At 43.2% G+C, this 24,215-nt stretch overlaps 1 protein-coding gene and 1 long non-coding RNA gene across 6 annotated transcripts in view; one reads left to right on the top strand and one right to left on the bottom strand.

The window, feature by feature from the left end:
- Positions 1-659: 659 nt before the first annotated feature.
- LOC132244768 (uncharacterized) lies at positions 660-4,037 on the bottom strand. The gene is made up of 2 exons (XR_009456516.1): positions 2,710-4,037; positions 660-2,358 (listed from the first exon to the last, which is right to left on the bottom strand). It is a non-coding gene; the product is annotated as an uncharacterized LOC132244768 (long non-coding RNA).
- Positions 4,038-4,354: 317 nt separating this feature from the next.
- USP32 (ubiquitin specific peptidase 32) overlaps positions 4,355-24,215 on the top strand; it is a 133,313-nt gene continuing 113,452 nt past the window's right edge. For all 5 annotated transcript variants that reach the window (XM_014608054.3, XM_014608056.3, XM_019493429.2 and 2 more), the window contains exon 1: positions 4,355-4,508. In XM_014608054.3, coding sequence (XP_014463540.1) covers positions 4,451-4,508 — 58 coding nt within the window. In that variant the 5' untranslated portion in view covers positions 4,355-4,450. The remainder of the gene's footprint in view (positions 4,509-24,215) is intronic.

Raw genomic sequence — 24,215 nt, forward strand, 5'->3', positions numbered from 1 at the left:
GAGTGCTGGAGTCATTACCATATTTTCAATATGTGGCTAATGGCTACTAACGTTGCTGTTCCATGTTATTAATGGTTATGCAATGGTTAATGGTATATAATAGCGCGTATAAAGAACATCTGAATATTTAATAGGCAAACTTATTTAAAAACATGAGATTCCTATGAAGGAACCTAGCTTTTAAAGCCACATTTCCGTTATCTGTTACTAATTACAGTGCCATTATTAAAACTGAATTCTATTAGTAGAAGTCTCTCTCTCTCTGCCATTAAATCTGTGTTTTTCATTATTTCTTGGATTTTTTTTTTTTATATTTGGCTTTGACAATTAAAACCACCAGCTATGTCCACTTCTGCCTCTTTCCTGTATCAGCACAATGCTGTACTATTTAGGTTGCAAATAGTACCTAGGAAGTCCCCTGTAGTTCAGTGGTAGAAGCCCTGTCTACCAAACAGGAGACCTGGCCTCGCTTCCCAGACACTTGTACAACTATAGCCATGGAGGCACCAAACATCTGGACTCTGTCTGGTCTTTGGATTCTGTCTCAGTGGTCTAAAGGGAGGATGGAAGGTCTGGGCAGCCTCCACTCCTCCGAAAACATTCTTGCCATCATCAATACCTGGGCACTGTCCATATAATAAGGGTGTGATGCATGGGAGTACTGGTCAGAGGCTGTTCTTTATTTCCTAGCTTTAGTTATACACATTACAGCGATGGACTTCACCCTCTTGAATGTCCCTCCAAAGCCACTTGCATATGGGATACGGCGCAATAGGTTGCTATTTGCATACTTAAGTCGTCCATATTCTTTTAGAGGATACTTTTCCTTTTTGCTTTGCCTTGTCCCATTGACTACATTAGAATTAGACTGGCAGATAATGACATGAGCTGTTAGTTTAGTTACAAGATATAATGAACTGATGAATGAAACAATCTAGCTGGTCTGCATTAATACACATTCTTGTTGCTCCCTTAGAACCTCTTTCCCTTGGCTGCTTCTTAGTGTTGATGTACACAGTTGTTTCCTCTCTTAAATTAGATTGTGAGCTATGGGGGAGGGCAAGGATTGTCCTGTTTTTGGACAAAGCTTTGTACAAATGGGCTTTTATTTGCACTGGGGCTTATGCGTGCAACCATACTACAAATGATACAAAGGGATTACTTTGTCCAGTTCTGTGCCAACTTTATTTTCAGACCAAGGGATACGGATAGGTACTTTTGAAAATCAGATCTTTAATTGTTGGCAAAAGAACAGCTAGCAGAACTAAGTCCCTTAGAAGGCTAAGACTCAGTGACGGTGAATGGGCCTTGTGTCCCTGAATAACTCAAATGCTTTTACAAACCCCATTGTCTTTTTCTCTCTCTCTCTCTCTCTCTCTCTCTCTTCCCCACCCTCCTCTCCAGATATTATCCGAGAAAGCTGCTTGTGTCATGCCTATAGTGCAGTCCACATCTAAATAAAAATGTTTAAATTAAGTCATCTAACGCTTGTTTTAATATCACATTTTGCAAGCATCTTCCATACTGAACTGATACATAAAGCTCTGGGTCAGAGGTGATCTCTTTTATTAGACCAACTAAATAGCAGCAAAAAACTTCCTTTCTTTGCAAGCTTTCGGGCACATGCACCATTCTTCAGGCTGAGGAGAATTCAAACATTGTAAAAGTCCTCCTAGGTAGAAAAGAAACTGCATTTTGCACAGGGGAGGGAGAGGGTGGAAGTTTATTCCCCTGGGTATCAGAGTCCTTTCTGTGAGGGTGTTGCTCTGTGACGTGCAGATTATGCTGTTTTAGATTTGTGTATCTCTCTTTCTCAGACCAGCACAGCTACAACATAGACTCCCATACTGAACTGTGCTTTTAAATGACTTTGTAGTGGCTCTTTAAATTAAGTAGTAGTCTTATTCCATAAATAACCACCTTAACATCCTCTTTTGTAAAGAACTGCCTACACTGCTCATTTGTTGTGTGCGTTTGTTATATGGTCATGCAGTGCCTAGAGAAGTTGACTTGTGAATTAACTACTCAGTTCCCCAGTAGTGGAGGCGGAAATGATCGTGCCACCCCACGTACTGAATACAAGCAAATGATGGCTCCGCACATCAAAAAACAAATGGCAGAAGTGAAAACTAAGCTCTTGTACACAGAGTCCGTAAATGTACAACATGACGCAACTTGGAGTTCTGATGCATCTGTTTCATTCGGGTCAGGCCACATGTTTTCAAGGCGAGCAAGTTCATTAAAAGCTCTTGGCAGCGTTCGTGACGTTTTCACTCATTTGTTCTCTCCTGAAGTGGAGGCAGCACAACGATATAAAGTCCCACGCTCATTTTAATAGACGCATCAAATGGCTTCTACCTGGGGAGAAAGCAGAGGTGGCAAAGGTCAGGCAGAGGGTTTTAAATGCCTGGGGTTGCTTATTGATTTTATCTACTTTCCTGAAACTGATTAAAACAGATGCACTGAAGAAGGGCTTCTTTTATCTAAAAGAATAGAGGGCATTCTAAAAGCTTTCCATTGTACCATTGTATCAAAATTCCCACTAGCTACCATTTACAAATTAGATTTTATGGGTGGATCTATCCTTGCAGGAGTAATAGAAATGACTAAAAAAAACAACCCCCCACTGCTTTAGCAGGATCATTGTCACAAAAGCTGAACGATGATCTATTCAGGATTAATTTCTGTACGGTAACTCGTCGTCGTAACTTATTATTTGCGACAATGGAAAGACTCGAAGCGGAGTGATACTCGCGGGGGTCCATCCCTTAGTTCCAAGCTCTCTTGGGTAGACTTCAGGGCCACGCACAATTATCCTGTTGAAATTGAGAGCTCTTACGCTCCCGCTTTTTGTTGTGCTCTTCAGACCGTTAGTAGCCAGATTCTGTTTTAATGCAGTCGTTCCTTAGTTACACGTTGCCCAGGTCCTGTTACTGCCCTGAGAACTCCTTGTCCGTTCACTTTGTCTGTGTTGTAGACGTTGACCTGCGTTCACGACGTTCACGAGTTTCACTCCATCCATCAGTCTCCAGGTGAGCGGGACCGTTGCGTTTTCTTTGGAAGTGCTAGGTCTGTGCAACTGCTGCCCGACCAGGGGCCACGGCCCCTGCCACCGTGGCATTGGGCCGGCCTCTTCAATGGGGCGCACAAGGTGGTACGGCACCGTATCCTGGTGCGCGAGGTCCAATTCGTGCCATTTACCCAGCCCGTGGCACCACGGTGCTAGATGGCTGAACGCGATTAAACAATATCTCCTCTATAGCGTAGGGATCAATTGAAAAGATGGCTCTTTTGTGCGAGGCTCTGTACGAACGCAGAGCAAGCTGGCTACTCTGTAAATAGATGGACAAAACCCATAGGAAGAAAATGAGCGTTGTGATAGCTGTAATGGTTGGTAGTTGGACCGAATTCACCCTGCTGTCCATCCGCACACGGGAAGGGTTTGGCGTATAAACTAAGTGCCTGACGTGGCTTTACGTATCCCTTGTGAATTTGACTGGGGACAGACGGTCAACACACCGATTTACTCCGAATCGGTTAAATCCGGTAGTGCGTTCATCTGGGTTTCTCTTCAACCGGTTTCGGCCACTTTTAAAGCCGGTCACACGCCCCGAACTTCTGTCGCGTTACGGTATCCGACTGCGGACGCCGGTTTACGCGTCGCTTCTGGCCTTGGCCACGGTGTTGTTACTCCTCCTCGTTCGTAACGGCAGCTCCCCTCGCTGTAGGTCCAGCTGGGCCCACGAGGCAGAGCCCGCCACGACCAAACGGCATGCGTGAGGTAAGCGTGTCCAAGGACAGTCATACCCCTCGCCCCGTCTCTTGTCTGGGCCGTGCCAGGAGCAGGGTGGGAGTGGGAACCCGCATTTCCCCTCCCGCGTGGGAGCACCGGCTCGTGGCCCCGCCCCTAACGGCCATCCAGCCTCGTCTTGAACTCGATTCTCAGGGAAAGGGGGCGGGGCAACACCCAACAGTAACCAATAGCTCGTAAGTTTCTAGAGCGCTGAGGCACCGCGTTCATCCTCGGAGCGGGGCCGCCTCATTGGCTCCCGCCGCCGCGCCACGTGATGCAACCCCCCCCATCCCTCCCCGCTCCCGTGCGGCTTTAGCGTGTGACGTGTCTCCGCGACATCGCCCACGTCATGTGACGCGCGAGCCACAGCACTAACCGCCCCCATCACATGACGGGCGCTGGGGAGGGGCGGGGACTTCCACAGCGCCCTCCGTCACGTGAGGCGCGGCGGCCGTTGGCGGGGGCGGGGCCACAACATTCCCCCCGCCCCTGCCCTCCGGTCACGTGAGGCGCGGGGGGCGGCGGCGGTCACGTGAGGCGCATGGAGGCGGCGGCGGCGGCGGCGGCGGGCAGCCTGGTCCCCCGGCGGCCGGCGCTCGGCGCTCGCTAGCGGCGCTGCCCGGCTCCGCGCCGCCCGCGGCCATGGACTGAGGCACCATGGGCGCCAAGGAGTCCCGCATCGGCTTCCTCAGCTACGACGAGGCGCTACGCAGGGGTGAGCGCGGGGCAGCGCCTTCCTCCTCCTCCTCCTCCTCCTCCTCCCGGCCAAGGGCAAGGGGCGGGGGGGCCGGCAACCGCACCGCTGTGGCGAGGCGAGGCGAGGCGAGGCGAGGGGGGCGGGGATGTCATGTCATGTCGCCGGGAAGCCTCCCTGCCCCGACCCCGCTCCGGGGCGCGTAGGGCAGGGTCGAGTCCAGAGAAAACCCGGCGTTGTTGGGTTGTGGGGGGGAGGAAATCCATCCTCCCTCTCTCCTTCCCCGCGTCTTCCCCCCGGCGCCTCGTCGTACGCGGGGGTGTCACCGGTCCGCTCGGGAGAGGCGACAGCGATCGGAGCCGGCGATGACAAACGAATGCGCGGGCCTAAAAATAATAATAATAATAATAGTAATAACCGTGATAACGGGCGCGATGGGCGTCGCGTCGTCTGCGTCCAGCCCAGGAGCGAGGGATTCGACCGGGAAAGCGTCGTTTCCGAGCGGTTTGTAATTCGAGGGGTCGCGTCGCTTCCCGGGAGAAACCGAGCGCGTGCTGCGCCGCTTGCTCTGCGAGCCTTGCGACGTGGCATCGGTCTTCCAGTTTTATTTCTTCTAACGGCTTCTTTTTTTGTACCTGTTAAGAGAGGAGAAGTCCTGGCTCCGTCTAGAAACTTAAAAGCTATTGGTTATTTTGTTTTTTTCCTTCTCCCCCGAGCATGGATTTAAGGACGAGCCCGCTGCGAATATCTGGCGCGCCGTACGGGTGTCGGTGCTTTTGCTGTTCGGCTCGGGAATGACCGCAGACGGTGATTTATGCCTCAGAATATCCCGTTTCTTTGCAGCACCCTTCTCCTGTTCTCACTGCAATGGTTGAACTGCAGTCGTCCTTATTTACGTGTGCTCCTTGGGGAATAGGCTCCCCGCAGAAGCGGTGCGAGCACCTGCTCTGGACACGCGTGGACGGTTATCTTGCTGGGGTCCTCTGACCCCAGCTGACTTCCTGCCCTCCGGCAGGGGGCTGGACCCGATGATCTTGCGAGGTCCCTTCCAGCCCGAATGCCTGTGAAACCTTGGAGGGGCTTAGGTTGTAGCCGTGTTGGTCTAAGGATAAAGGTGGATTGTCTGCCTATTAAACCTTGGGGCGTTGCTGTGCTAGAGCCTACGGGAAGCACGCGCAGGCCCCGATCCTGGTTTTTCTGCCATGTTCCTTTTAAAGCCGCTGCGTTCTTAGCGACGCGGCCGACGCGCAGTTCAGCGTGCGATCCAGACAGCGGAAAATGCTGTCCTGCTCGTGGAAGGGACACTTCCGTACAAGTTGTGTACGAGGCTGTTCGTTCTGTCTAGCTGATTTAGCGGCAGCATAAACCACCAGAGGGAAGATTTGTTTTCAGCGACGATACCAAGCACCAGGTTTGTCCACAAGGCCCTAAGGAAGTGGTAGATATATTGGGCGCTTGTTCTTATTGCTCGGATAAGAATATTGCTCGGATGCTCTAGGTGGATTGAGTTAAGATCCAAGTGAGAAAAGGAAACTTTGTCTTTTAGTCTTTGGAATATTTCTGATGGGTATAACTGGGCTATTCGGCACCTTACGTGGCTGTGGTGCACAGGGCCGTGGCTGTAGCTTGGCCACTGTCAGTGGCATAGCCGCCAGGAGCGGAGCAGCAACGGCTGCTATTCTTGCACCCCTGTTAGGTCAGTACCCAGGACTGGTGTCCTGTTTTTGCCTCTCAACTCCCAACTTCATTGTATTGCTGGTTTCCGGCTTACGAAAAGACTATGCTGATATTTTTAAATTTCTGACTCTGGTAAAACCTTGGTGGGCTGCGAGGAGATAACCCTGAGCATCAAACAATAATACATTGGTAAAAACTTACCTGAGCCTGCCCCATGTACTAAACACAGAGATAAGGTATTTTAATTGCTGCTGCTACATGTGATAGCAATTCCCAAACTTTAATGGTTGCCATACCATTCTCTCAGATTGCTGTTTGAAGTGCCACATGACAGTTCCTTTTCCTCGTGCATTTTTAGTTTAGACTAATAAGCTTAGGCGTTTATAGACTTGGAGTAAAGTCAGGTTTGAATTTGGCTGGTGAAGAGTTGCCTGGGGAAATTGGAAAAGAAAGGAGTTCGGCTAGGGGAGTCCAGGTGAGTTAGACGGCATGAGTTTAGACTCAGGGTGAGCAGGACTTCTGCTTGCACTTCAGGGAAGCCTCTGGTGGAGAGTGCGTATCTAAAAGGATGTTGGGGAGTAGAGATTTGGCTGCAAGTACGTGTGTGTGTTGGGCGGGTGGTTGGAAATATAAGGGCTTTTGTCTGGATAGCAAGCAGCTTCAACTCCAGTTCACCCTGCCCCTTCCAGAGCTTCAGGTTCTCAGTTTCTTTCTGGTTTACAGGCCTCTGCCAGTTCAGCTGAAGCCCTTGGTTTCCCTGGGGAATCGTTCTTGTAGTTCTGGATTTAAGGCTCTTTTCCCTTGGTCCAAGTGCTGTACAATCCTCTTTCTTGTGGCTGTATGGCAGTCAGGCAGGCTTCCCCAGCCCACCATCCTCCTGCTCGGTTTAGGGGCCCATTCTCTTCTCCAGGTTGTCTGCCTTCTTACTGTGATAAATCCCAGCTGAAGAACAGAGGAGGTCATTATCTGATTAATACCTATCTCCATTCCTCAGCTAGTCTGCCACTGCTGAGCATTTTTTTAAAGGGGCCACATCAAATAACAGGAGCCTTCCAGTCCTGCCTCCTGCTATCCCTTAAGAGAAGAGCTTCCCTCAATCCCCCAGAGCGTACCGCTTCCAGCAAGCTAATGCACTGCAGTTTGAGAACCCCTGTGATATCTAGCATTGCACACAGACTGCTTTAGTGAGGCCTTCACCAGAGAGAAATGGGTAGAGGGCATCCATTACTAGCTAAATGACTCAGGGTGCAGAAAGATGGTTTTGTTCTTCATCCTTATCTGTGGTTATCCCTCGTTTCAGTTTGCAGTATAGAGCTTTGACTGAGCTTGACTTGACAGGTTCTGCTGAAATTTTAAATAAAACCTGTTACATGTCAGGGAGATGTTGATTTAAAATACCCTTTTAAGAAGAGGAAGAGGTACTTGTAATGGACAGTGGTTAATAATATTGCCAGCGTGCCCTAGTTCTGTATCGGTTAAGTACGGCAAATTGTCCAAGTTAATCTTTCTGTTAGCTTTTTTCCTTCAGTCCAGGTGCACTTGTCTGGCATCTGAACATAACATCCTCAAGTTGACAGCTCTAATAAATCTTGTGATGAAGGAAGACTTTTCAGTGAATGTATTCCTATCTATTTCAGCCTATCCTGATCTTAACCTGGAGTTGTCAAAGTTCGTGGACTCAGCCTTTGAGCTATTGAGAGATTATTTTTCATTTTGCTTGTCAATAAAGGCAACCTTTTAATCCCAAACACATCTGTCAGAAGTGAGCAGGTATCAAAGTTGAACGGTTCACTGTCCTTTCACTGTATTCCACAGAGACAAAGCTGTCACATGTTTCTGTCTCTCCTGTCCAAAGAAGTGGTAAGCCAGATACCTGATTTACACCCATATTCTCTTGTTATACTTTAGGAGGTATCTTTCTCCTTTGGTCAACTGTAACTCTTTATCGCAGGTGTTAAAGGGGCTTTGAGTTTTCGTGTGTCAATAGCACAAGCACTTGGGAAGCTATTTAAACCTTATGTTGCCTTGGGGGATAAGTGAGGTGAAAATACAATATTTATCAAAGCCACTCAGGTTATATATTGAGACTGCTTATATGTTACCCAGAGTGACGGTACCTAAGAGTTTTAGGGCTCTCTGCTAAGCAGGGGTGAATGCATGGTTTTATATTTCCTGTTTATAAATTTGTAGAGCTGTTACACATAGCCCATAAACTCATGCAGCTCTACTGAGCGTTGGATATCTTGGTGTCTAGATTTAGGCTTTTTTGGAAGATGGAGCAAGTTTGCACCTGATAAACTAACCAAAGCAGGTTGATAGATGTCATACGATGCTGGTGATCAGATCAGTATTTGATGAGGTCAACTTCAGCTCATGAAAACGTGAGCTGTCTATATCTATATCCTTTAGTTGGTCTGTAAGGTGCAGTGCTATGTTGCCTTCTACTTGACTTCCAACTAGCATGGCTAACCTGCATCACTTGTTTTGGGAAGACGCCCTTGTAGTCTTGGGGGTCGAGCAGTGCAGCAGTGGAATAAGTGGATTGAATAGTTCTATTTAAACCAAGTGGAAATGCACAAAGGCTATTCTCAGAAGAGTGGTTATTCACCTGTAACTTATGTGCTGGTGCTGCTGCTGTCACAGTAACCACTTCCTTTTTTCTTGGAGTCCTGCTTCTCTAGGATGTTAGGTTTTAGAGGAGTGAACTGGAGAATGAGCTTTCTCTCTCTCTCTCCCAAAGTTCAAGGGCATCAGGCACTAGTGAGTTCCATCTTCACTATTGTGTATTCAGCTGTCTTAGGTCTCTGCCTAGCACCTTCATGATTTCTACAAAACCTATATAACAGATTTTTTTTGTCTTGGACAAAAGGCAGGACAAGTCTTGGGCTACACAACACCTATAATGCAGGTGTTCCATGAGCAAGGAAGTTTTAAGACTGAACGTTTTAAAGCAAGGAAACTTCATCGTAAAATGATGTTCTTTATAATTGATTCTGTAAATATTAGCGAAGTCTTTTCTATTAAGGAGCATAAAATGTGTCTGTACATAATAACAACTTAATAATGTTAGATGGATTTTATGCTATCAGCATGTTGTTAGCAGAGACTTAAATCGAAGAGGTCAAGATAGCTGCCAAACAAATATATGCAGATAATGAAAGAAGACTTCATCAGTGTGGGCTGAACATTTAAGATATAAACTGAAGATACGTGTCAAACATTTTCCCTTGACGTAATACCATAGGTTAAAATTGAGTGCATAAAACATTATTTTTCACTATGTAAGCTAGTGAACATACCCTATTTACAGCTTCCATCATGAAAATAGATTATTTGCTGTCACTTCATAGTTTCACTTCCTGGTTCTCCTACACTTGCACAATGGTATAGAACATTTTCTTATAAATAGTATAAAACATTTTCTTATTTAAAATAAAAATCACCTTGGGTTTTACCAAACCTTGTAGTTATGAAATGTAACATTGCAGGGGAGAGGCTAAAATCTATCTGACAATGTTCTAGAGAGAAAATAAAATAAAAACAAGGGGAAAATCAAGAAGTTCTTCAAAATAGGATGTCATCCTTAACGAGGGCCAAGATTTAAATAGAATTGTTAGAAGAGGGCAGTAGGAGTCCTGTAACTGGCTCACAGCAGCTACTTGAGCCTGTGACCTCTGGCACCATAGAGAATATAATAAAATAAGTAACTTTGTTCCACAGACACAGACCAAATGAACCAGCCATACTCAGCCTGTTTTATAAAACAAACAAGAGGTTTGGTCCTTTAATGCTTGCAAGAATGAGATCCCTTTTAGGAAATGGGGCTCTGTAACATTTGCTAATCTAAGAGTAAAAAAGGAATACAGCATTGATAGACATTCACAGGGGGATATCAAATGTCAATTCTTCAATTCACAAAGAAAGAAATGTGTGCAGCTGCTGCTCTGTTTAGAACTGGCTGTAATTCTATTTTTATTAAAAATGATCAATTCATACTTTTAAGCTTTATTGATGCATCTTCTGAAAGTGTTGAGAAGAATATATTTTGGGCCAGAGCTAGGACTTTTGAAAAAAAACCCCAAAAACCCAAAACCTATTATTCCTGAGAATAAGTTGGAAGCACAAAATTTTGATGTTGTTAGATTTAATTATTGTTATGCTCTTAGGTAGACGACACAAGACAGCACTTCTTTGGCCCATAAGGAACCAAAGACTATAGATTCACATTATAGATTCACAAACTATAATAAGAAAAAGGCTTAGGATGGTGAAAACTGCTGCATTCATTGCAGCCCCAGACTAGATTCTTTAAAGGATTTACTTGGGGCATGTCTCTGCTGGTATTGCATTCTTCAAGCTTGATGCTGAAGTAGCATCGATGCCACTCACCATTGCTCCTAAGATCTATGTCCAACATGCTTGAGAGCAGGCATGGGTGGAGTCCCCATTGTTTCATCACCACCTCAGTTTTATGTTGGGAGCACGTGAAGTATGTAGTATCACGGAACAGTCCTGTAATTAAACTGTGAACCTAACCTTTGCTCAGGTGAGCTCTGGACTGGCTGGGTAAGAGTGAAAGATGTCTGGGTGGCACAAAGGTTGAGACATACTGCTCACTTGCTTGGCTCTGTATAAGTAAGTTTTTTCTATTGCCTTGTGGAGCTGCCTGATACGCCCTAATCTTAGATCTTCTCTGTAAAGAAAACCTAAAGGCTTGGTTTGGTTTCTGCAGAAAAGAAACCTTTGGAATGCGAGTTCTAAATAAGATCTGCATTTCAAAAGTAACATCTTTTTACACCGGTTCGTTTTTAATTTATTGTACTGCTACCACTTGAAGAACTTTTGAAAAAAATAAATGTAATGGCTTTGGATATTCAGGTGGTATTTGTAGGATTTTAGAACTATAAAAACATCTGTAACATTTAATTTTCATATGAAAAGGTCATTTACATAATGAGACAATGAAGCCTTTGGGCAAAAATGAATATAGAAGGCAGAAATTTAAAACAGGATTCTACCAACATTTTGAAAGGGTCTGATTCACAAAACTTTGAATACTGTTATTCCTAACAGTTGCTGATGGAGTACAAATATCCTATTCACCTAAATAGTGGTGAACTGTTAGTATGTTAGCTTTTTTGTGATTAATTCAGGGACAGTGCTTTGTCTCAGTGGGCAACTTCTCTGATGCCTTAGCTTTAACATATAAATAACCCTTTTATGTTTATATAATGAATCTTAACACACCTCTGAGAGAGGTTCATTATTAGTCCCTCTATGAATGAGGGAAACGGGTACAAGGGTAGTTGCTCGTCTGCCTGAAAAAAATGCACCTGTCTACGGTTCAGCTTAAACTGATGTAGAAGTTGATAGAAACATTTATCTGGTGTTTACCCTAACTTGGTTTCGTAGCGACTTAACCTGAAATCAGCCTGTTTACACCAAAACAAGTCTCCAGGTAGCCTTTTGTCTTGGTTTATATACTTTGGTGCAAGTTAAACCAGATCAACTTCTGTCTTCAAGTGACTTGCCCAAAGCAATCAAGTTAGGATAGAGATGCACCGATACATTGGTCCAATATTGGATTGGCACTGATATAAAGCAAATTTACTGTATCAGAAATGAGCCTGATGTGGCCAATAATTGGGTTGATAAATGCCCGTGCATGCGTGCAGCTGCAGTGCAGTATGTAGGCAGCGAGGAGTACAGCCGGGCAGCTTGAAGAGCTCTGTACGTCTGGTAAGTTTGTTGTGGTGGAAGGGGAGGGAGGAGGGGAGGACAGGGGTTTGGGGGTGCAGATCAAGGCCCCTGCGCTGAGGGAGGGAGTGGGGCAGGGGCGGGGGCTGCCCAGCTAGGGTAGGGCGGGGTGGGGCACAGCTCCAGCCCAACTCTCCCCGCCCCCTCCATATATACCCCCAGCCCACAGCTGCAGCCTGCCCCACCCTGCCCTGTGCAGATCCAGGGACACACACACACCCCTTTGCCCTCCCAGGGTATGTGCAGCAGCAGGAGCCGCACCCCCCTCCCTCCCTGCACCCCCTGGATGAGCCGTGGCTCCGCGTCCCCCCCCTTGGCCCTGGCTGGGCAGCCCCAGCCCCACTCCTCCCTCACCACAGGAACCTTGATCTGCACCCCTCCTTTGCCCCTTTCCTCCCCCCTTCCCTTCCACCACAGCAGACTTATCAGCTACACGCAGCTCTTAAAGCTGCCAGGCTGTGTATCAGAAATCGGATCGGTATCGGCCGATAGCCAGTTTTTAAGGAAGGATATTGGCCCCCCAAATTTATCAGTACACCCCTAAGTTAAGATTGAAAATGTCTGAGTTTCTGTGCACAGACAGTCCCATTCTTCACAGCAGCAGCACAAATATCAGTTCTCCATTTCAGGGGAAGCTGGTACTAAAACCAAGGTTGTTGTAAAGGTGAGGCAGAAAGCAGGGTTGATTTGCACCCTGTGGACTGACTAAATCAGAGTTGCATAAGCTTTCATAAACAACATAAGCTTAAGAAAGTGTATGCAGCTGATTTAATTTTATATGGTGCAAATCTGCCCTGCCTTCTGCCTGATCTCAGACTAACACAGCTGACTACCTCTCTCTTGTAAATGTGATATGGTTTCCAGGTGATAACTGAAGGTTATTTATTTGTAGGATAAACTATATTATCCTTTGGGTTAAAAAAGAAAGAAAGGACAAACCTAAAACCAGCAAACCTTGTTGATCCTAGTGTACTTCTATACAAGAATTTTATTCTGCAATGGGAGGCTTCTGCATGTAAAATGAAAGGAAGTTGTGTTTCTTCAGAAGTTTCTGGTCGAGTTATAATCAAGGCAGGTATCCGCTGTATACACTGATAATTAAGGGAATAGGCTATTATCTACTGAAAAAACACACTAAGGCAGCTATCTTTTCAGTGATCATTCATCTGCGTGTTCAAGCGTATGACGTTTTTAATTCTCTGATAACCCCTGTTGATCTTTACCTCATCTCCCTCCTCACCTTTCCCTGTCCAGTCTTTTTCATCCTTTCAAGCCTGTTTGGGGTATGTTGACAATGGGTTTAAGCCCACCAGGGTCTACGTGCTCCCTCTTAATGACTGGAAGGAGGCCTTTTGATGTAGAGCATCTTACTCTATGGAACAAATAACGAGAAAATAGGCTTGGGGTGCAGGCTATGCATTAAAAAGTAGGGTAGCAAGGGAGGATCCCAGTTGGAGAACTCCAGCTAGTGCTCACTGCTCCTTGGACAGATTTAAGGAGCCACAGCAAGTCTCTGTTGGACTGTAGGATGTATGCATCAGTAGCTCAGGTCTCATTGAGCATTTGCCATTGTGGGTACAAAGCAAGCTGACCATCCTCTTCTCAACGCTGGTATTTGTAGCGAGGAGGATGAACTATAAGTCAGTGATTGCAGCCATTTTGGGGATGTTCTGACAAGGAGGCCTCTGGATTAAAGAGGAGGCCACAGTGGTAACCACCTGCCCTGGTAGAGGAAGAGGTCTCCAACTGAAAGGCCAGCCAGAAGTGCCCCTTGGCCTCAGGCGCTGCTCGCTACCTTGAATGTTGATTTGGGTGTAGGATCTTCTAGAACCTGTCAACAATGTCGTCACCTGCTCTTAAAAACAAAATCCCATTTTGCTGCCTAACTACTTGTCAGTTGTACTGTGTGTGTTGAACTGCCCTTCATGTCATAACTTTTTTTTTCTAAAGATGAAGCTATGTAGTCACGCATTTAAGGAGGATAACAGACTTGTAGCCATGAACCAACTGGGAAAGGGGACAAAATGGTGCTTTACAAGATGCATCAAAAAGAATGAAAGTAATTCTTGCTGGCTCAGATCCTTTGAAGCTGCTTCATCCGCCACTCTTCAGGATATATCAAGCTTCTTGTTTGAAAGCAGTGGTGCATGCATGGGTGAAAAGAACTGTAGTTGACTCTTAAGTGAATTTTGTGTTGTGCAAAATCCAGTCTTTTTTTATTCTTAACAACTTAAGCCTCACCTCAAGGTCATTATTGGTGTTAAATAGTGGAAAACAGCAAAAAAGAAGAAAAATGAAAGAACTGTTGCTATAGATACAATAATTGATTTACAATACTAGGTTGTTTTTTCTCAAGCAGTTGCTCCTGTACAGTAACTAGTAGAAAGCAGGAATTTCTTCCTGATGTTCCAGTACTAATAATGCTGTAACTTTAATGTGGTATTTTGCAAAAATTAAAAAGGCAGCCTACATGCTGAGGACTTTATAGTCTAAATTCGACTCTTAATTTTCTTTGTTGATAATGAATGCAAGAATGGGATTTGGAAAAAAAGGATTGAGGATTAAAACAAATCAAATCAAAACAGGAGAGAATGCACCATGGATAAAAATACATTGAGCCATTTAAATTGACCATGGACCCAGCACAGATTTGGAATTGATCCTCACAAAAGGAACTTAACACTATCCCAATTGTGTAGGGTGTTTTAGTTGGTGTTCTTTAAAATACGTATGAGGAGATGAAAATCCAACCCAGCAAATTACTTATTTAGTTAGATTCTTATATTATGATGCTTATGACATTAAATAATGGTCGTTGTAGGTCAGATAACCGCAGCTGTAGATGTCCTCTAGCACTAGTGATGTTAAGACTTTGGTAACTTGCCATGAACTTCCAGGCCATCCCTGCTTTAGACGTTTAGAGCACTGACCACACTGGAGCTATACAAATGACCACATGCTTCAATCGACAGAAATAGAACTATGTCAAGCAGGGTCTTGAAATCCTAGATAGCGAACACGAACTTGAAAAAAGAAGCAACTTAAGATATTTTGAACTGAGAAGTGGAAGGCGGGGAGATAAGAAAATGACAAATGCAGGAGTAAGAACTTGGAAAACAGCCTCCCAAATCAAGTTTATTCTGTAAGTGAAATGTGACATGACAGCGTTGACATGCGCCTGTGTTCTTGGAGTGTAGAAACTCTTCCAGTTTCAATTTCTAGTAGTTCATTGGTCAATGTACTATTGGCAAGTTGGAATAAATATACTCCAGGCAGAAAATTGCTCATTAGGGAGAGCTTTACCAAATTTTAAGTACAACTAACTAACTAAGGTCTGGGTGTGACTTGAAACCAATTCAGTAACTTTCATTTACTTTTTGAGCTCGTATAACTGGAATAGCATTGCTTTAGGAAAAGAATTGTCAAGCAGTTGGTGCGTATGAGTCACTTTACCCTGCTTAGAATTTGCATGAAAGATGCTAGATGGGGAAAAATTGTATTATGGGGACTAATTGCTTTTGGTATTTCACAGCTACTTCCTGCAGACTGTAATAAGAGATTTGTTCTTTCTTCTAGAGAGAACTGTAAGCAATGGTTTTGTCACTAAATAACCCCTATCCTGTTATACATTACCCAGGTCTAAGTGTTGTCTGACACTTCTCTTTCCAGGGAAGGTCGTGTAAGCATGTCAATGTTAACTTCTCTCCTTTCCAAAGTATTTGAAGGATAAGGTAATAAATAGACATAAGGGTAAGGATGGAGGAGAAAAGCAAGTGTGTTAACTTGAACGTTCTTTTAGAAAGATATGCACCAGGCCCCCATAGAGGTATAAAAACAGAAGGTAAAAAACATTGGTTATAAAGAATACTTGATAAACATCTCTTTTTAACAGAAAATGATTGCTGCTTGTTGTCTAACACACTTCTGATGGAGATTGTGACCTTCTTGGGGATATCTTTTAGGATTTTGTAGACTTGGGGGAATTTCTAATGCTCCCCCTCCAGTCTTTTAGGTCAGAGTTCTATCTAGCTGCTCCATCCACCTAACTTTTTCAGGGCATTTCTTTGTTCAGTCCTGCTACTATTTTAAAACTTAAAATAGCACCTTTATACTTTGCTACCGTATACATGTACTTATTATGAAATGTAGGAGAACTTCTGTATGAAGGGCACGATAAAGGATGACATAATGGTAAAACCACTGTGTGGTCTTGCCCTGTCTGCTTAAGTATTCCCACAGATAGGGGTGTCTACAAGAAACGTCTAGTGTAGACAGGCTATTGAGAGAGCAGTAAATGTGTTGGGTCCAAAGTAAACTTTGACCTATAAAATCTTCGTCCAAACGAAGTACAGAACATGTTACGAGGCAGTGGAGGATCTGTGTCTGCAATTCAGTGTTTTGCTGTGCCTGGTTGGAACATATCTGTCACCATATTGTTTGGAAGAAAAATTTTCAAGTGCTACAGGGCAGTTTTAGCTTCTGGCACAGTTAACCAATTTCCATGCAGAGTAATGACTGTCCTGTGACTTTCACTAACATGCCTAAAAAATATTGTTCTTAAAGATATATATTCCACCTCTCCAAAATAGCAAGACACACAAACCCATGGAATAAACTCTTTATTATGCTGGTAAAAATGCAGACTAAGCCATTCAGATTTAGGGGCTAGCCTACAGTCCCTTAAAATCACTGTCTGCCTTTCTTGTCCACTGTGGTGTAAGTGGTCAGCTTTTATATAAAAACTTGCTTTGCGATTTGCTAGCTGAGTTGCTTTATATGTCACATTAAAATAAAAGGCTGGAGAGAAAACAAGTTCTTAGAATTATGTTTAAGGAGTCAGAGCAAGACATTTGTTGTTTCCACATTTATGATGTTGAATATATTAATTTTTTCCTAAAATTTTGGTTTTGTCTTCATATGTGCAAGGAATTTATATTGTGCCAGTCAGTGGTCATCTTATTTTACTTCTTGTGCACTTGCTTGCCTGTTGAATGCAAATATAATTGTTAGGAGTCTAGTCCCTTAATTTCTCTGCTTCATACCCTCTTGACTCCTTAGCTCTTATTTATTTTTCTACTCTGTTCACTAAGCCCAGCAGATACTCATTCATTAATTCACTTCTTAGTCCCTCTTTATCCACTTACTCACTTCCTTTCTTTGCTGTCCAGCACTTTCTCTCTTCCTCCTTCTCTTGCTTTCTCTCTTCGCTGTCCTTCACACAAACTCCTTTTCCTTCCTCTTTCTCATCTAATCTTTTTCTTAATGTGCAGACTACCACATGCAGGTTGATGCCCCCCATCTCCCCTGTCCCGCTAAGAATGCCAGGGTATTTCACCCTCCCAGCTCCTTTCTCCAGTGATCCCAGGGCTACCCTGTTTCATCCCTTCATAGAAATAATAGTATGGGCTGCTCTGCTGTACCTCTTCCTAAAGGAGTTGAAGTCAGCAGGTCAGCTTTTTGGGGTTTTGTTTTCTTGTCTTGGATCAGGATTTTTCCCTTTCAGAGCATTTGGAGTGGAACAAGGATTTGCACTTCTCTGGTTTAAACCATACATGGATCTCTTCGCACTTGTCTGTATTCTAAGTGCACGTCTTAAAAAAATGTGTATGAATATTGTTCTTAAAGGTATGTTGGCTAATAAAATATAGGCAATTAAAATCTAGTTTTGTGTGATACTCAGATGTTGTCTTTCTCTAATTTGTGGAAATGGTAGATCTCGGCCGTCTGGGGAACTATTTTAACAGGAAATGCAACAGCGGAAATATAATTTAGAAATAGTGTTTTTGGTTTGTTTGTTTTTTTTTAATACCCTGTCTGGTTCAGTTCTTGGTGTTTCATCAAGGCCTTGGTGGAGTCATACTAATAAGGTGTACATTTGCAGAATTGTATAAGTTGATCTTGCAGATTTGTTTCCACTTGAAACTGGAATCTGTTTCAAATTGTCAGACACTGCAAAGGTCACTTATCAAGTTCAATACTCCATATTGTTCTTTTTCATATGGTATAAGCGTGACTCAATGCATCAACGTGGAATGAATATTCTCATATTCACATTTTAGACTCTCTTTAAATAATGTGGAGGAGTCTGCCGCTTATTTGGAGTAGCAAGGGTTTTTTTTTTTTTAAGGAATCCAAAGCATCAGTGGTAGAGCTGTGTCTTTTTTAAAAAGGTTGTTCACCATCTACACTAAAACACCCTTCTTCAAAGTGAGTAAATACTCTCCTCTTAAATTTAGAAAATTATTAAAAAAGCAGTACTGAGGCACGTAGTGGGTTTTAAATTCCCCGTGGCTGAAACTGGTCCCTCTGATCTGTTGTGTGTAGTATGTTCTTGATCAGAGCTATACTGGCAGTCTCATCTTTTTTCACTTAACTCTATTCATTGTTGCTTTAATTTCAATCTGCACATAACTATTAACATCAGGATGCAGTGATGGAACTAGGGCAGGGGGAATGGGGCAACATGTGGAGGCAGGCAGGGGGAAGAGGTGCAGGGAGAGGAGGAGTGGGGGAAACAGCTGCTGCCAGTAGCCTTGGGATCTTGATCAGAAGTTGCTGCTGCCCGTGTGCCCTGGATGCTGGCCAGGTTGCATCCCTACGCTACTGTTGGGCTGTACAAAGTATATCCAGGCTCAGTGGGCTTTGCTAGATATCTGGATTTTTTTCAGCAGTAAAGAGGTTAACGGTTCAGCAGTAGTAATTACACTTCAAAGCTAATGCTTCAGTAAAAATGAATAAGAAGATTCACACTTCTTTGGATGCTGCTGTTGGAGTCTGGCTGCAGGCTCAGCAAGCCAGCAGTGAATCTGTTTATGCTGTGAATCTGCATCACAGATGGAGGAGTGAGAAACTTAATTTAAAATGAAATTATAAATTCCAAGGAGTACAGCAAAATCCACTGGAAAGTCAGACTCATCAAGGTTGGCCTTGCAGTAGGATGGGGAGGAAAAAGCCTTGTTCTAAATGTTTTAGTATTATAAACAAATAAGGCTTGTTCATGGTAGGTTGGCCAAGGTGGATGAAAGTTCAAAGAATATTATATAGTTCTTGCTACAAGGAATCTAGACTGAAATATCTTCTGTTAGCATGCCTTGGCTTTGTCTATAGAAACAAATCTTTCTAAAAACCTGTCTGTAATTATGAGCACAATAGCCTTACAGAAGAAGCTAGAAATTGAAAGAGTGCCTAGAAGATGAACACTTCACTTCCTGGCTTAGTGCATATGCAGGAGTTAAGTGGCAAAGGCCATGGCCTTTGAAGCATGGTACCATTTTTCGCTGTAGGTATGTTAAAAATCCTTGCTGTAGTTGATGTGAGGAAAGAAACTAAAATAGAATTTGTACGTCACATTGTTAAAGCGTGTTGTAACTGGGCCCCCAAGTGTAGTGGCTGCAGCTTTTAAACTTACTGTGGGGCAGTGTCCAGAGGAGTATTAATATCTGAATCTTCTAATTGTGAAGCCTTTTTAAGTGATTAGTATTACATTAATTGGATTGTCTGTAGTTCTTATTTGCATGTGCATTCTGTCCATTTGGGTTATTCCATCTGTTCATTACTTGAGTAACTGGTATTTTATGAAACATCAGATAAGGTCACAAGTGCAACACTGTTTTCTTGGAAGTAATAAAACAAACAAGCTTCAGCTTTTCGTATGTATTGTGGCAGGGCCCGCCCTACGGTGCTTCGTTCACTTCTGATAACATGCAAGTTCTATATATTTACTGCAATTAGAGTTGACAAAGTGGAAGTTCAGGAGAGGCAGGTTTGGTTCTTAATATAGATGAAGAAATTAAACTTCCTTTTTTTGAAAAGTGAGAAGGGGAAAAGATTTAATGTCTCAGAGGGTGAGATTTTGAAAGACTTGCAAAGGCCATCAAAAATGGCTTTAGAGACATTGGGGATGGAAGAGAACACGAGAGATCAGGAGATTTAGGACTAGGGCAAATTGGGGGGAAACTGAAAAGATTTTTTGGTTTGGTTTTTGAATCAACATCCTAAAATATGGTTGTGCACCTGTAGGATGGCCAGCCTGCTTCAGGGTTCCTGCTCTCATTGCTCCCACGTTCTTGCAGAGAGGGTCTCTCCTTTCTGGCGGCCTCAATAGCTTTTGTAGAGCGCTCAGTTCAGAACACCCACAGCAATGATTACAGGAGGTAGTACTTTGTTGTGAGATGAGAAGACAAATCTTTGGCCAAGGAGATTGGGGCAATATGTCACGAATCGGGCTAACAACGGGGAAGGAATTCTCCAGCCTTTGAATTGTTATAGAACTTGCTTCTAGTGGTATACAGTTCAAATGGCAGCATTACTTGTGGCTAAAGCCATTTTAAAATAGTCAAAGCTATTTTAAAAAGCTATTTGGAAATTTCAGTTCTTTCCGGTTCTCTTTTGAGACGTATATTTTTGAACCCACAGACTTAAACCCCAGGAGCGTTTTGTTCCTAAGGATATAAAATAGATTCATGGATCGTGGGAGGATTATTTTGCTATTGGTGCTATTATATAGCAGTTGTTATATGTACTAGTATTTGGGGGAGATTGCCACACAACCCATAGCGATTACTTTTGCATGAAGCAAGTGTAATCCAAATAGAAGTGAGATTGCCAGCAGGGATGTGCAAACTTTAGAGATGGATATAACAGGCTAATAATGTTTAACAATATTCTGTTTGAGGTTGGTGTAGTTAAGATTAGAAAGCTTTGAAGACTACAAGTGTAGTGCACATGCTAAGTATTTTATGTCCTAGAAAATCAGCAAATCCTATTATAATAACTAAACATTCTCTCTCCCTGTGCTCCCTTGACACGCATCATAGTTGGACCTAACAGAACTAAGAAAAACCTTATACTGATGAGCTACTGCCACTAAAAATGAAATTTAATTAAGGGGACAAAATGCATACATCTTAAATAGTTTGTATATGTATTGTGTCTAGTATCAAAACTAGGATGGAAACCCAACAGCCTTATCAAAGACTTACCATCGGTTTCTGGAAAGGTGCATCATGTAGATTGATTCATGTCATCTTTGATGCATTGATCTTGACACAGTCTTTAAAAGTGGATACGTGGGTGAGGTAGGGAAGAGAATTAAAAATATTTAAAACAAAACCCAGAGCTAGGTTAAATGAGAGTTGGTTCATTGTTCCTCCACTGCCTCTTGCCATGTGTTTTTCCTGGTGGAGCTTATTCCCAAACATGTTTTGTGTAACTGGCACATTTTACCTCTTTTGAAGCTTCTCAATAATTGCTTTGGTCCTTGACAACTTTGTAACTGCAGCCATTGAGTCACAGTATAAAACTAATGGAAAAAAAAAAAAGTAATAACATTTCCATGTACAACTAGGACAAAGATTCCTGGGGGAAATATTGAGCAAGTGATTACAGGGAAGATAATTGTCTAATTAGAGAATTGTATACCCGGTAAATTTGATATTGAACCTGTAATATTAAAAAAATTGCAGTTTTTTTTTTGGTAGCTAAATGCTTAACTTGGGTAAAAGTGATAAGAAAGGACCCACATTTAAAATCTTTTTTTCCGTGTGTTGAATCAAAGCATGAATAGCATGCTGTGTGTAGGCAGTTAGTTGCATGTTGTTACCAGTTTTTACTCTTAATACCGTAAGATAAATTTTTCCATGGCAATTCACACAGGTAAGTGTGAAATTTCACTAGGAGAAGTGAAATTTGAGCAGTTACAGCCCTGTGTACAATCTTATGGAGACATGCTTGAAGAAAGCAGTGGCCTCCGTAAAAGTACTGTATCATAATTCAAGTATTCCACAATACCTAACATTTAAACGACTCATTGTTCTATTGCCATCTAGCTTTCCATTTGATTCAGTGCTGCAGGTATGTTGTACTCTAGTTTCTAAACCCCCCCCCCCCCCCAAAAAAAAACCCTAAAATGTGTAGGGTTGCATGTTAAGCAAGGATCAAACTCCTTTACATAGCCAGATGAACTTTGTGTTTTGAGTGTTAAAGATCTCTGGCATGAAAAGATCCATCAGGCTTTTTGTGCTATTGCTGCTGCTAGTCCTAATGAAGATGTGTTGCCTGCTGCCTCTTGTGCGACTGCAATCATTGGTTGCCAGCTTGCCAGTTTTTAACAACAGTCACTCCTCTCTTGTGACAGGAGCAGAGAGAACAGAAAGTCGTCTCATTTCTTTCATCAGTTTACTTGAGAAGCTGTCTATACTGTTATCAGTTTGCCACAGGCAGGGCAGATGGAATGAATTAGGTAAAACAGTGAAACTACTGAAAATGGGTATGTTTATATATTTGAAATTCATTGGAAGGTATATACTACATCTTAAAGAAGATCTTTGCTCATGTGACAAAAGCTGCAGGAGGCACCCAGGTTGAGAGTAAACAATTTATTTATTTTCCAGATGAGTCGGCTAATGTGTGCAGAGACTGAGGCTGCGGCCAAGGCATTCATTTCTGATGGTGGAAGTTTTCCATCCCTGGAGATGTTTTTGGGAGAGGGAGCAGTACAGGCGTTTAGTCTGCAACTGCCCTTTTGCCTTGTGCCTTCCCAAAACCAGCTCATCCAAGTCTGGGGAGTGAGTAGGAGCAGCAGGGGACTCACCAGCTCTTTCCCTGCAGTCTGTGGGAAGGTGGGAGTAGATCACCCTTTTGCCTTCTCCAAACCAGGGTGGCCCCGGTCTGGAAAAGTGAGGAAGGGCTCCTGTGCATGCTTGAATCCTCTGGGGACTGGGAAGAGGTGAGCAACAGCTCCCTTTGGCATCCCAAGACTGAGCTGACCCATGTCCTGTGAGGGTGCCAGGGAGCTTCCCCCCCCTCAACTCTTCCTGGTCCCTGGAAGGAGCTGAGCAGTGAGGAGGTGTATGGGCATTCATTCTCCCACAGTTGACCTCCTACCGAGTCAGAGATGAATTTTTATTTATTTTTTGCTCAGAATTACTCTTTTTGTTCCAGGAGAAACTGTTCACATGCCTGTATGTTTGTGGTTTCCAGCAGGAGAGCTGTGATTCTCCCGATAGATGCACAGTGCCTGTACATGGCTTAAATGTCTTGTCCATGGTCATTCAGCAAGTCAGTATTAACACTAGGAGTAAAACCAAGGATATGTAGTCCTTTTTCAAACGTCAGACAACCACGCATATGACAATCAGCCTTGAGTACCCTCACGTCTGAACTCTATGTAGCTGATAATACACAGTAATATTTTAAACAGTTTTCTTATCTTTGGCGTTTGGGAAGAAGTATCCTATTCTTGTTCAACCTGTTCTTTTTTTGCCAGTAGTATTACTATAGGTATTTTAGTCAGCTCCGTGGTGCTTGCTTAGTATTGTAGACAGGATGCATACTGATGGTTTTAAAAATTCCAGTAAAATAATGCATCAGCCTTGTCTCTCCTCAACCCCCTAGGGAAATCATCTCCAAACTTGATCTTTTTGTGCTGTCATGCTTGGCATCCAAATAGGACCTGTTTCATTTTGAGTAGGTAGGCTTGGTCTAGTGTCTGGTGCATCCTGTCCATAGGAGATGACTTGGATCTACAGAAATCTAACCGTTTTTGCAGAGGTATTGGAGAACAGCCAGGCACTGAAAAATTGGAAGTATAAGCAGGGCTGTGTTACTTTTTTTTTCTCACTTGGGTGTAAAATAGTTATTGGCATGAAGCAGAGATTGTTGTGTATGGCAGCTTTCATACGCTTGACCTCACTGTTTTTGGGGAACGTTACTCTTTCCCAACATTGCTTCATAAATGTTTTTATTGTGTTTATCATGTTTCATTTAATATACAGGGAATTTTTATAGCAAATTAGAAGCTCTTTCTTCCTGCTGTCTCTATTCAGCTTTGGCAAACAATCTTGAAATCATATAGAGTTGGATATTTGCCAGACTTTGAGTAGACTTTGAATGTTCATGTGGGTTTGAAATTGCATCTACAGTCTAATCTGTTTCACAGTTGATCAGCAGCACACTTCCCTTTGCTTCCAACATCTGTGATCCAGGATGACAGCATCTATACGCTAGAAATCGAAGAGCTGCGAACTGTTATCTGGGAAACTAGTTCCTTTAACCATCAACATATTACCTTTCCTATGAGGTAGCTCTTAGCTTCTTTTCAACACTCAGCTTCTTAAGGATTTCCTAGGATAAAATTGTGCCTAGCGCATCTAATATCCTATTAGGAAAGCAATAAACTACAGTACAAAGAAATCTGTGCCTCTTTCATTGTCTTAGTGTGTTCCTTGGAGTCTTCCAGGCATCTGTATACAAATATCATGACTTTCCATTACACTCTCAAGAAATTTGTTGCTA

The sequence above is a fragment of the Alligator mississippiensis genome, chromosome 14 (assembly GCF_030867095.1).
Source record: "Alligator mississippiensis isolate rAllMis1 chromosome 14, rAllMis1, whole genome shotgun sequence".
NCBI lineage: Eukaryota > Metazoa > Chordata > Crocodylia > Alligatoridae > Alligator > Alligator mississippiensis.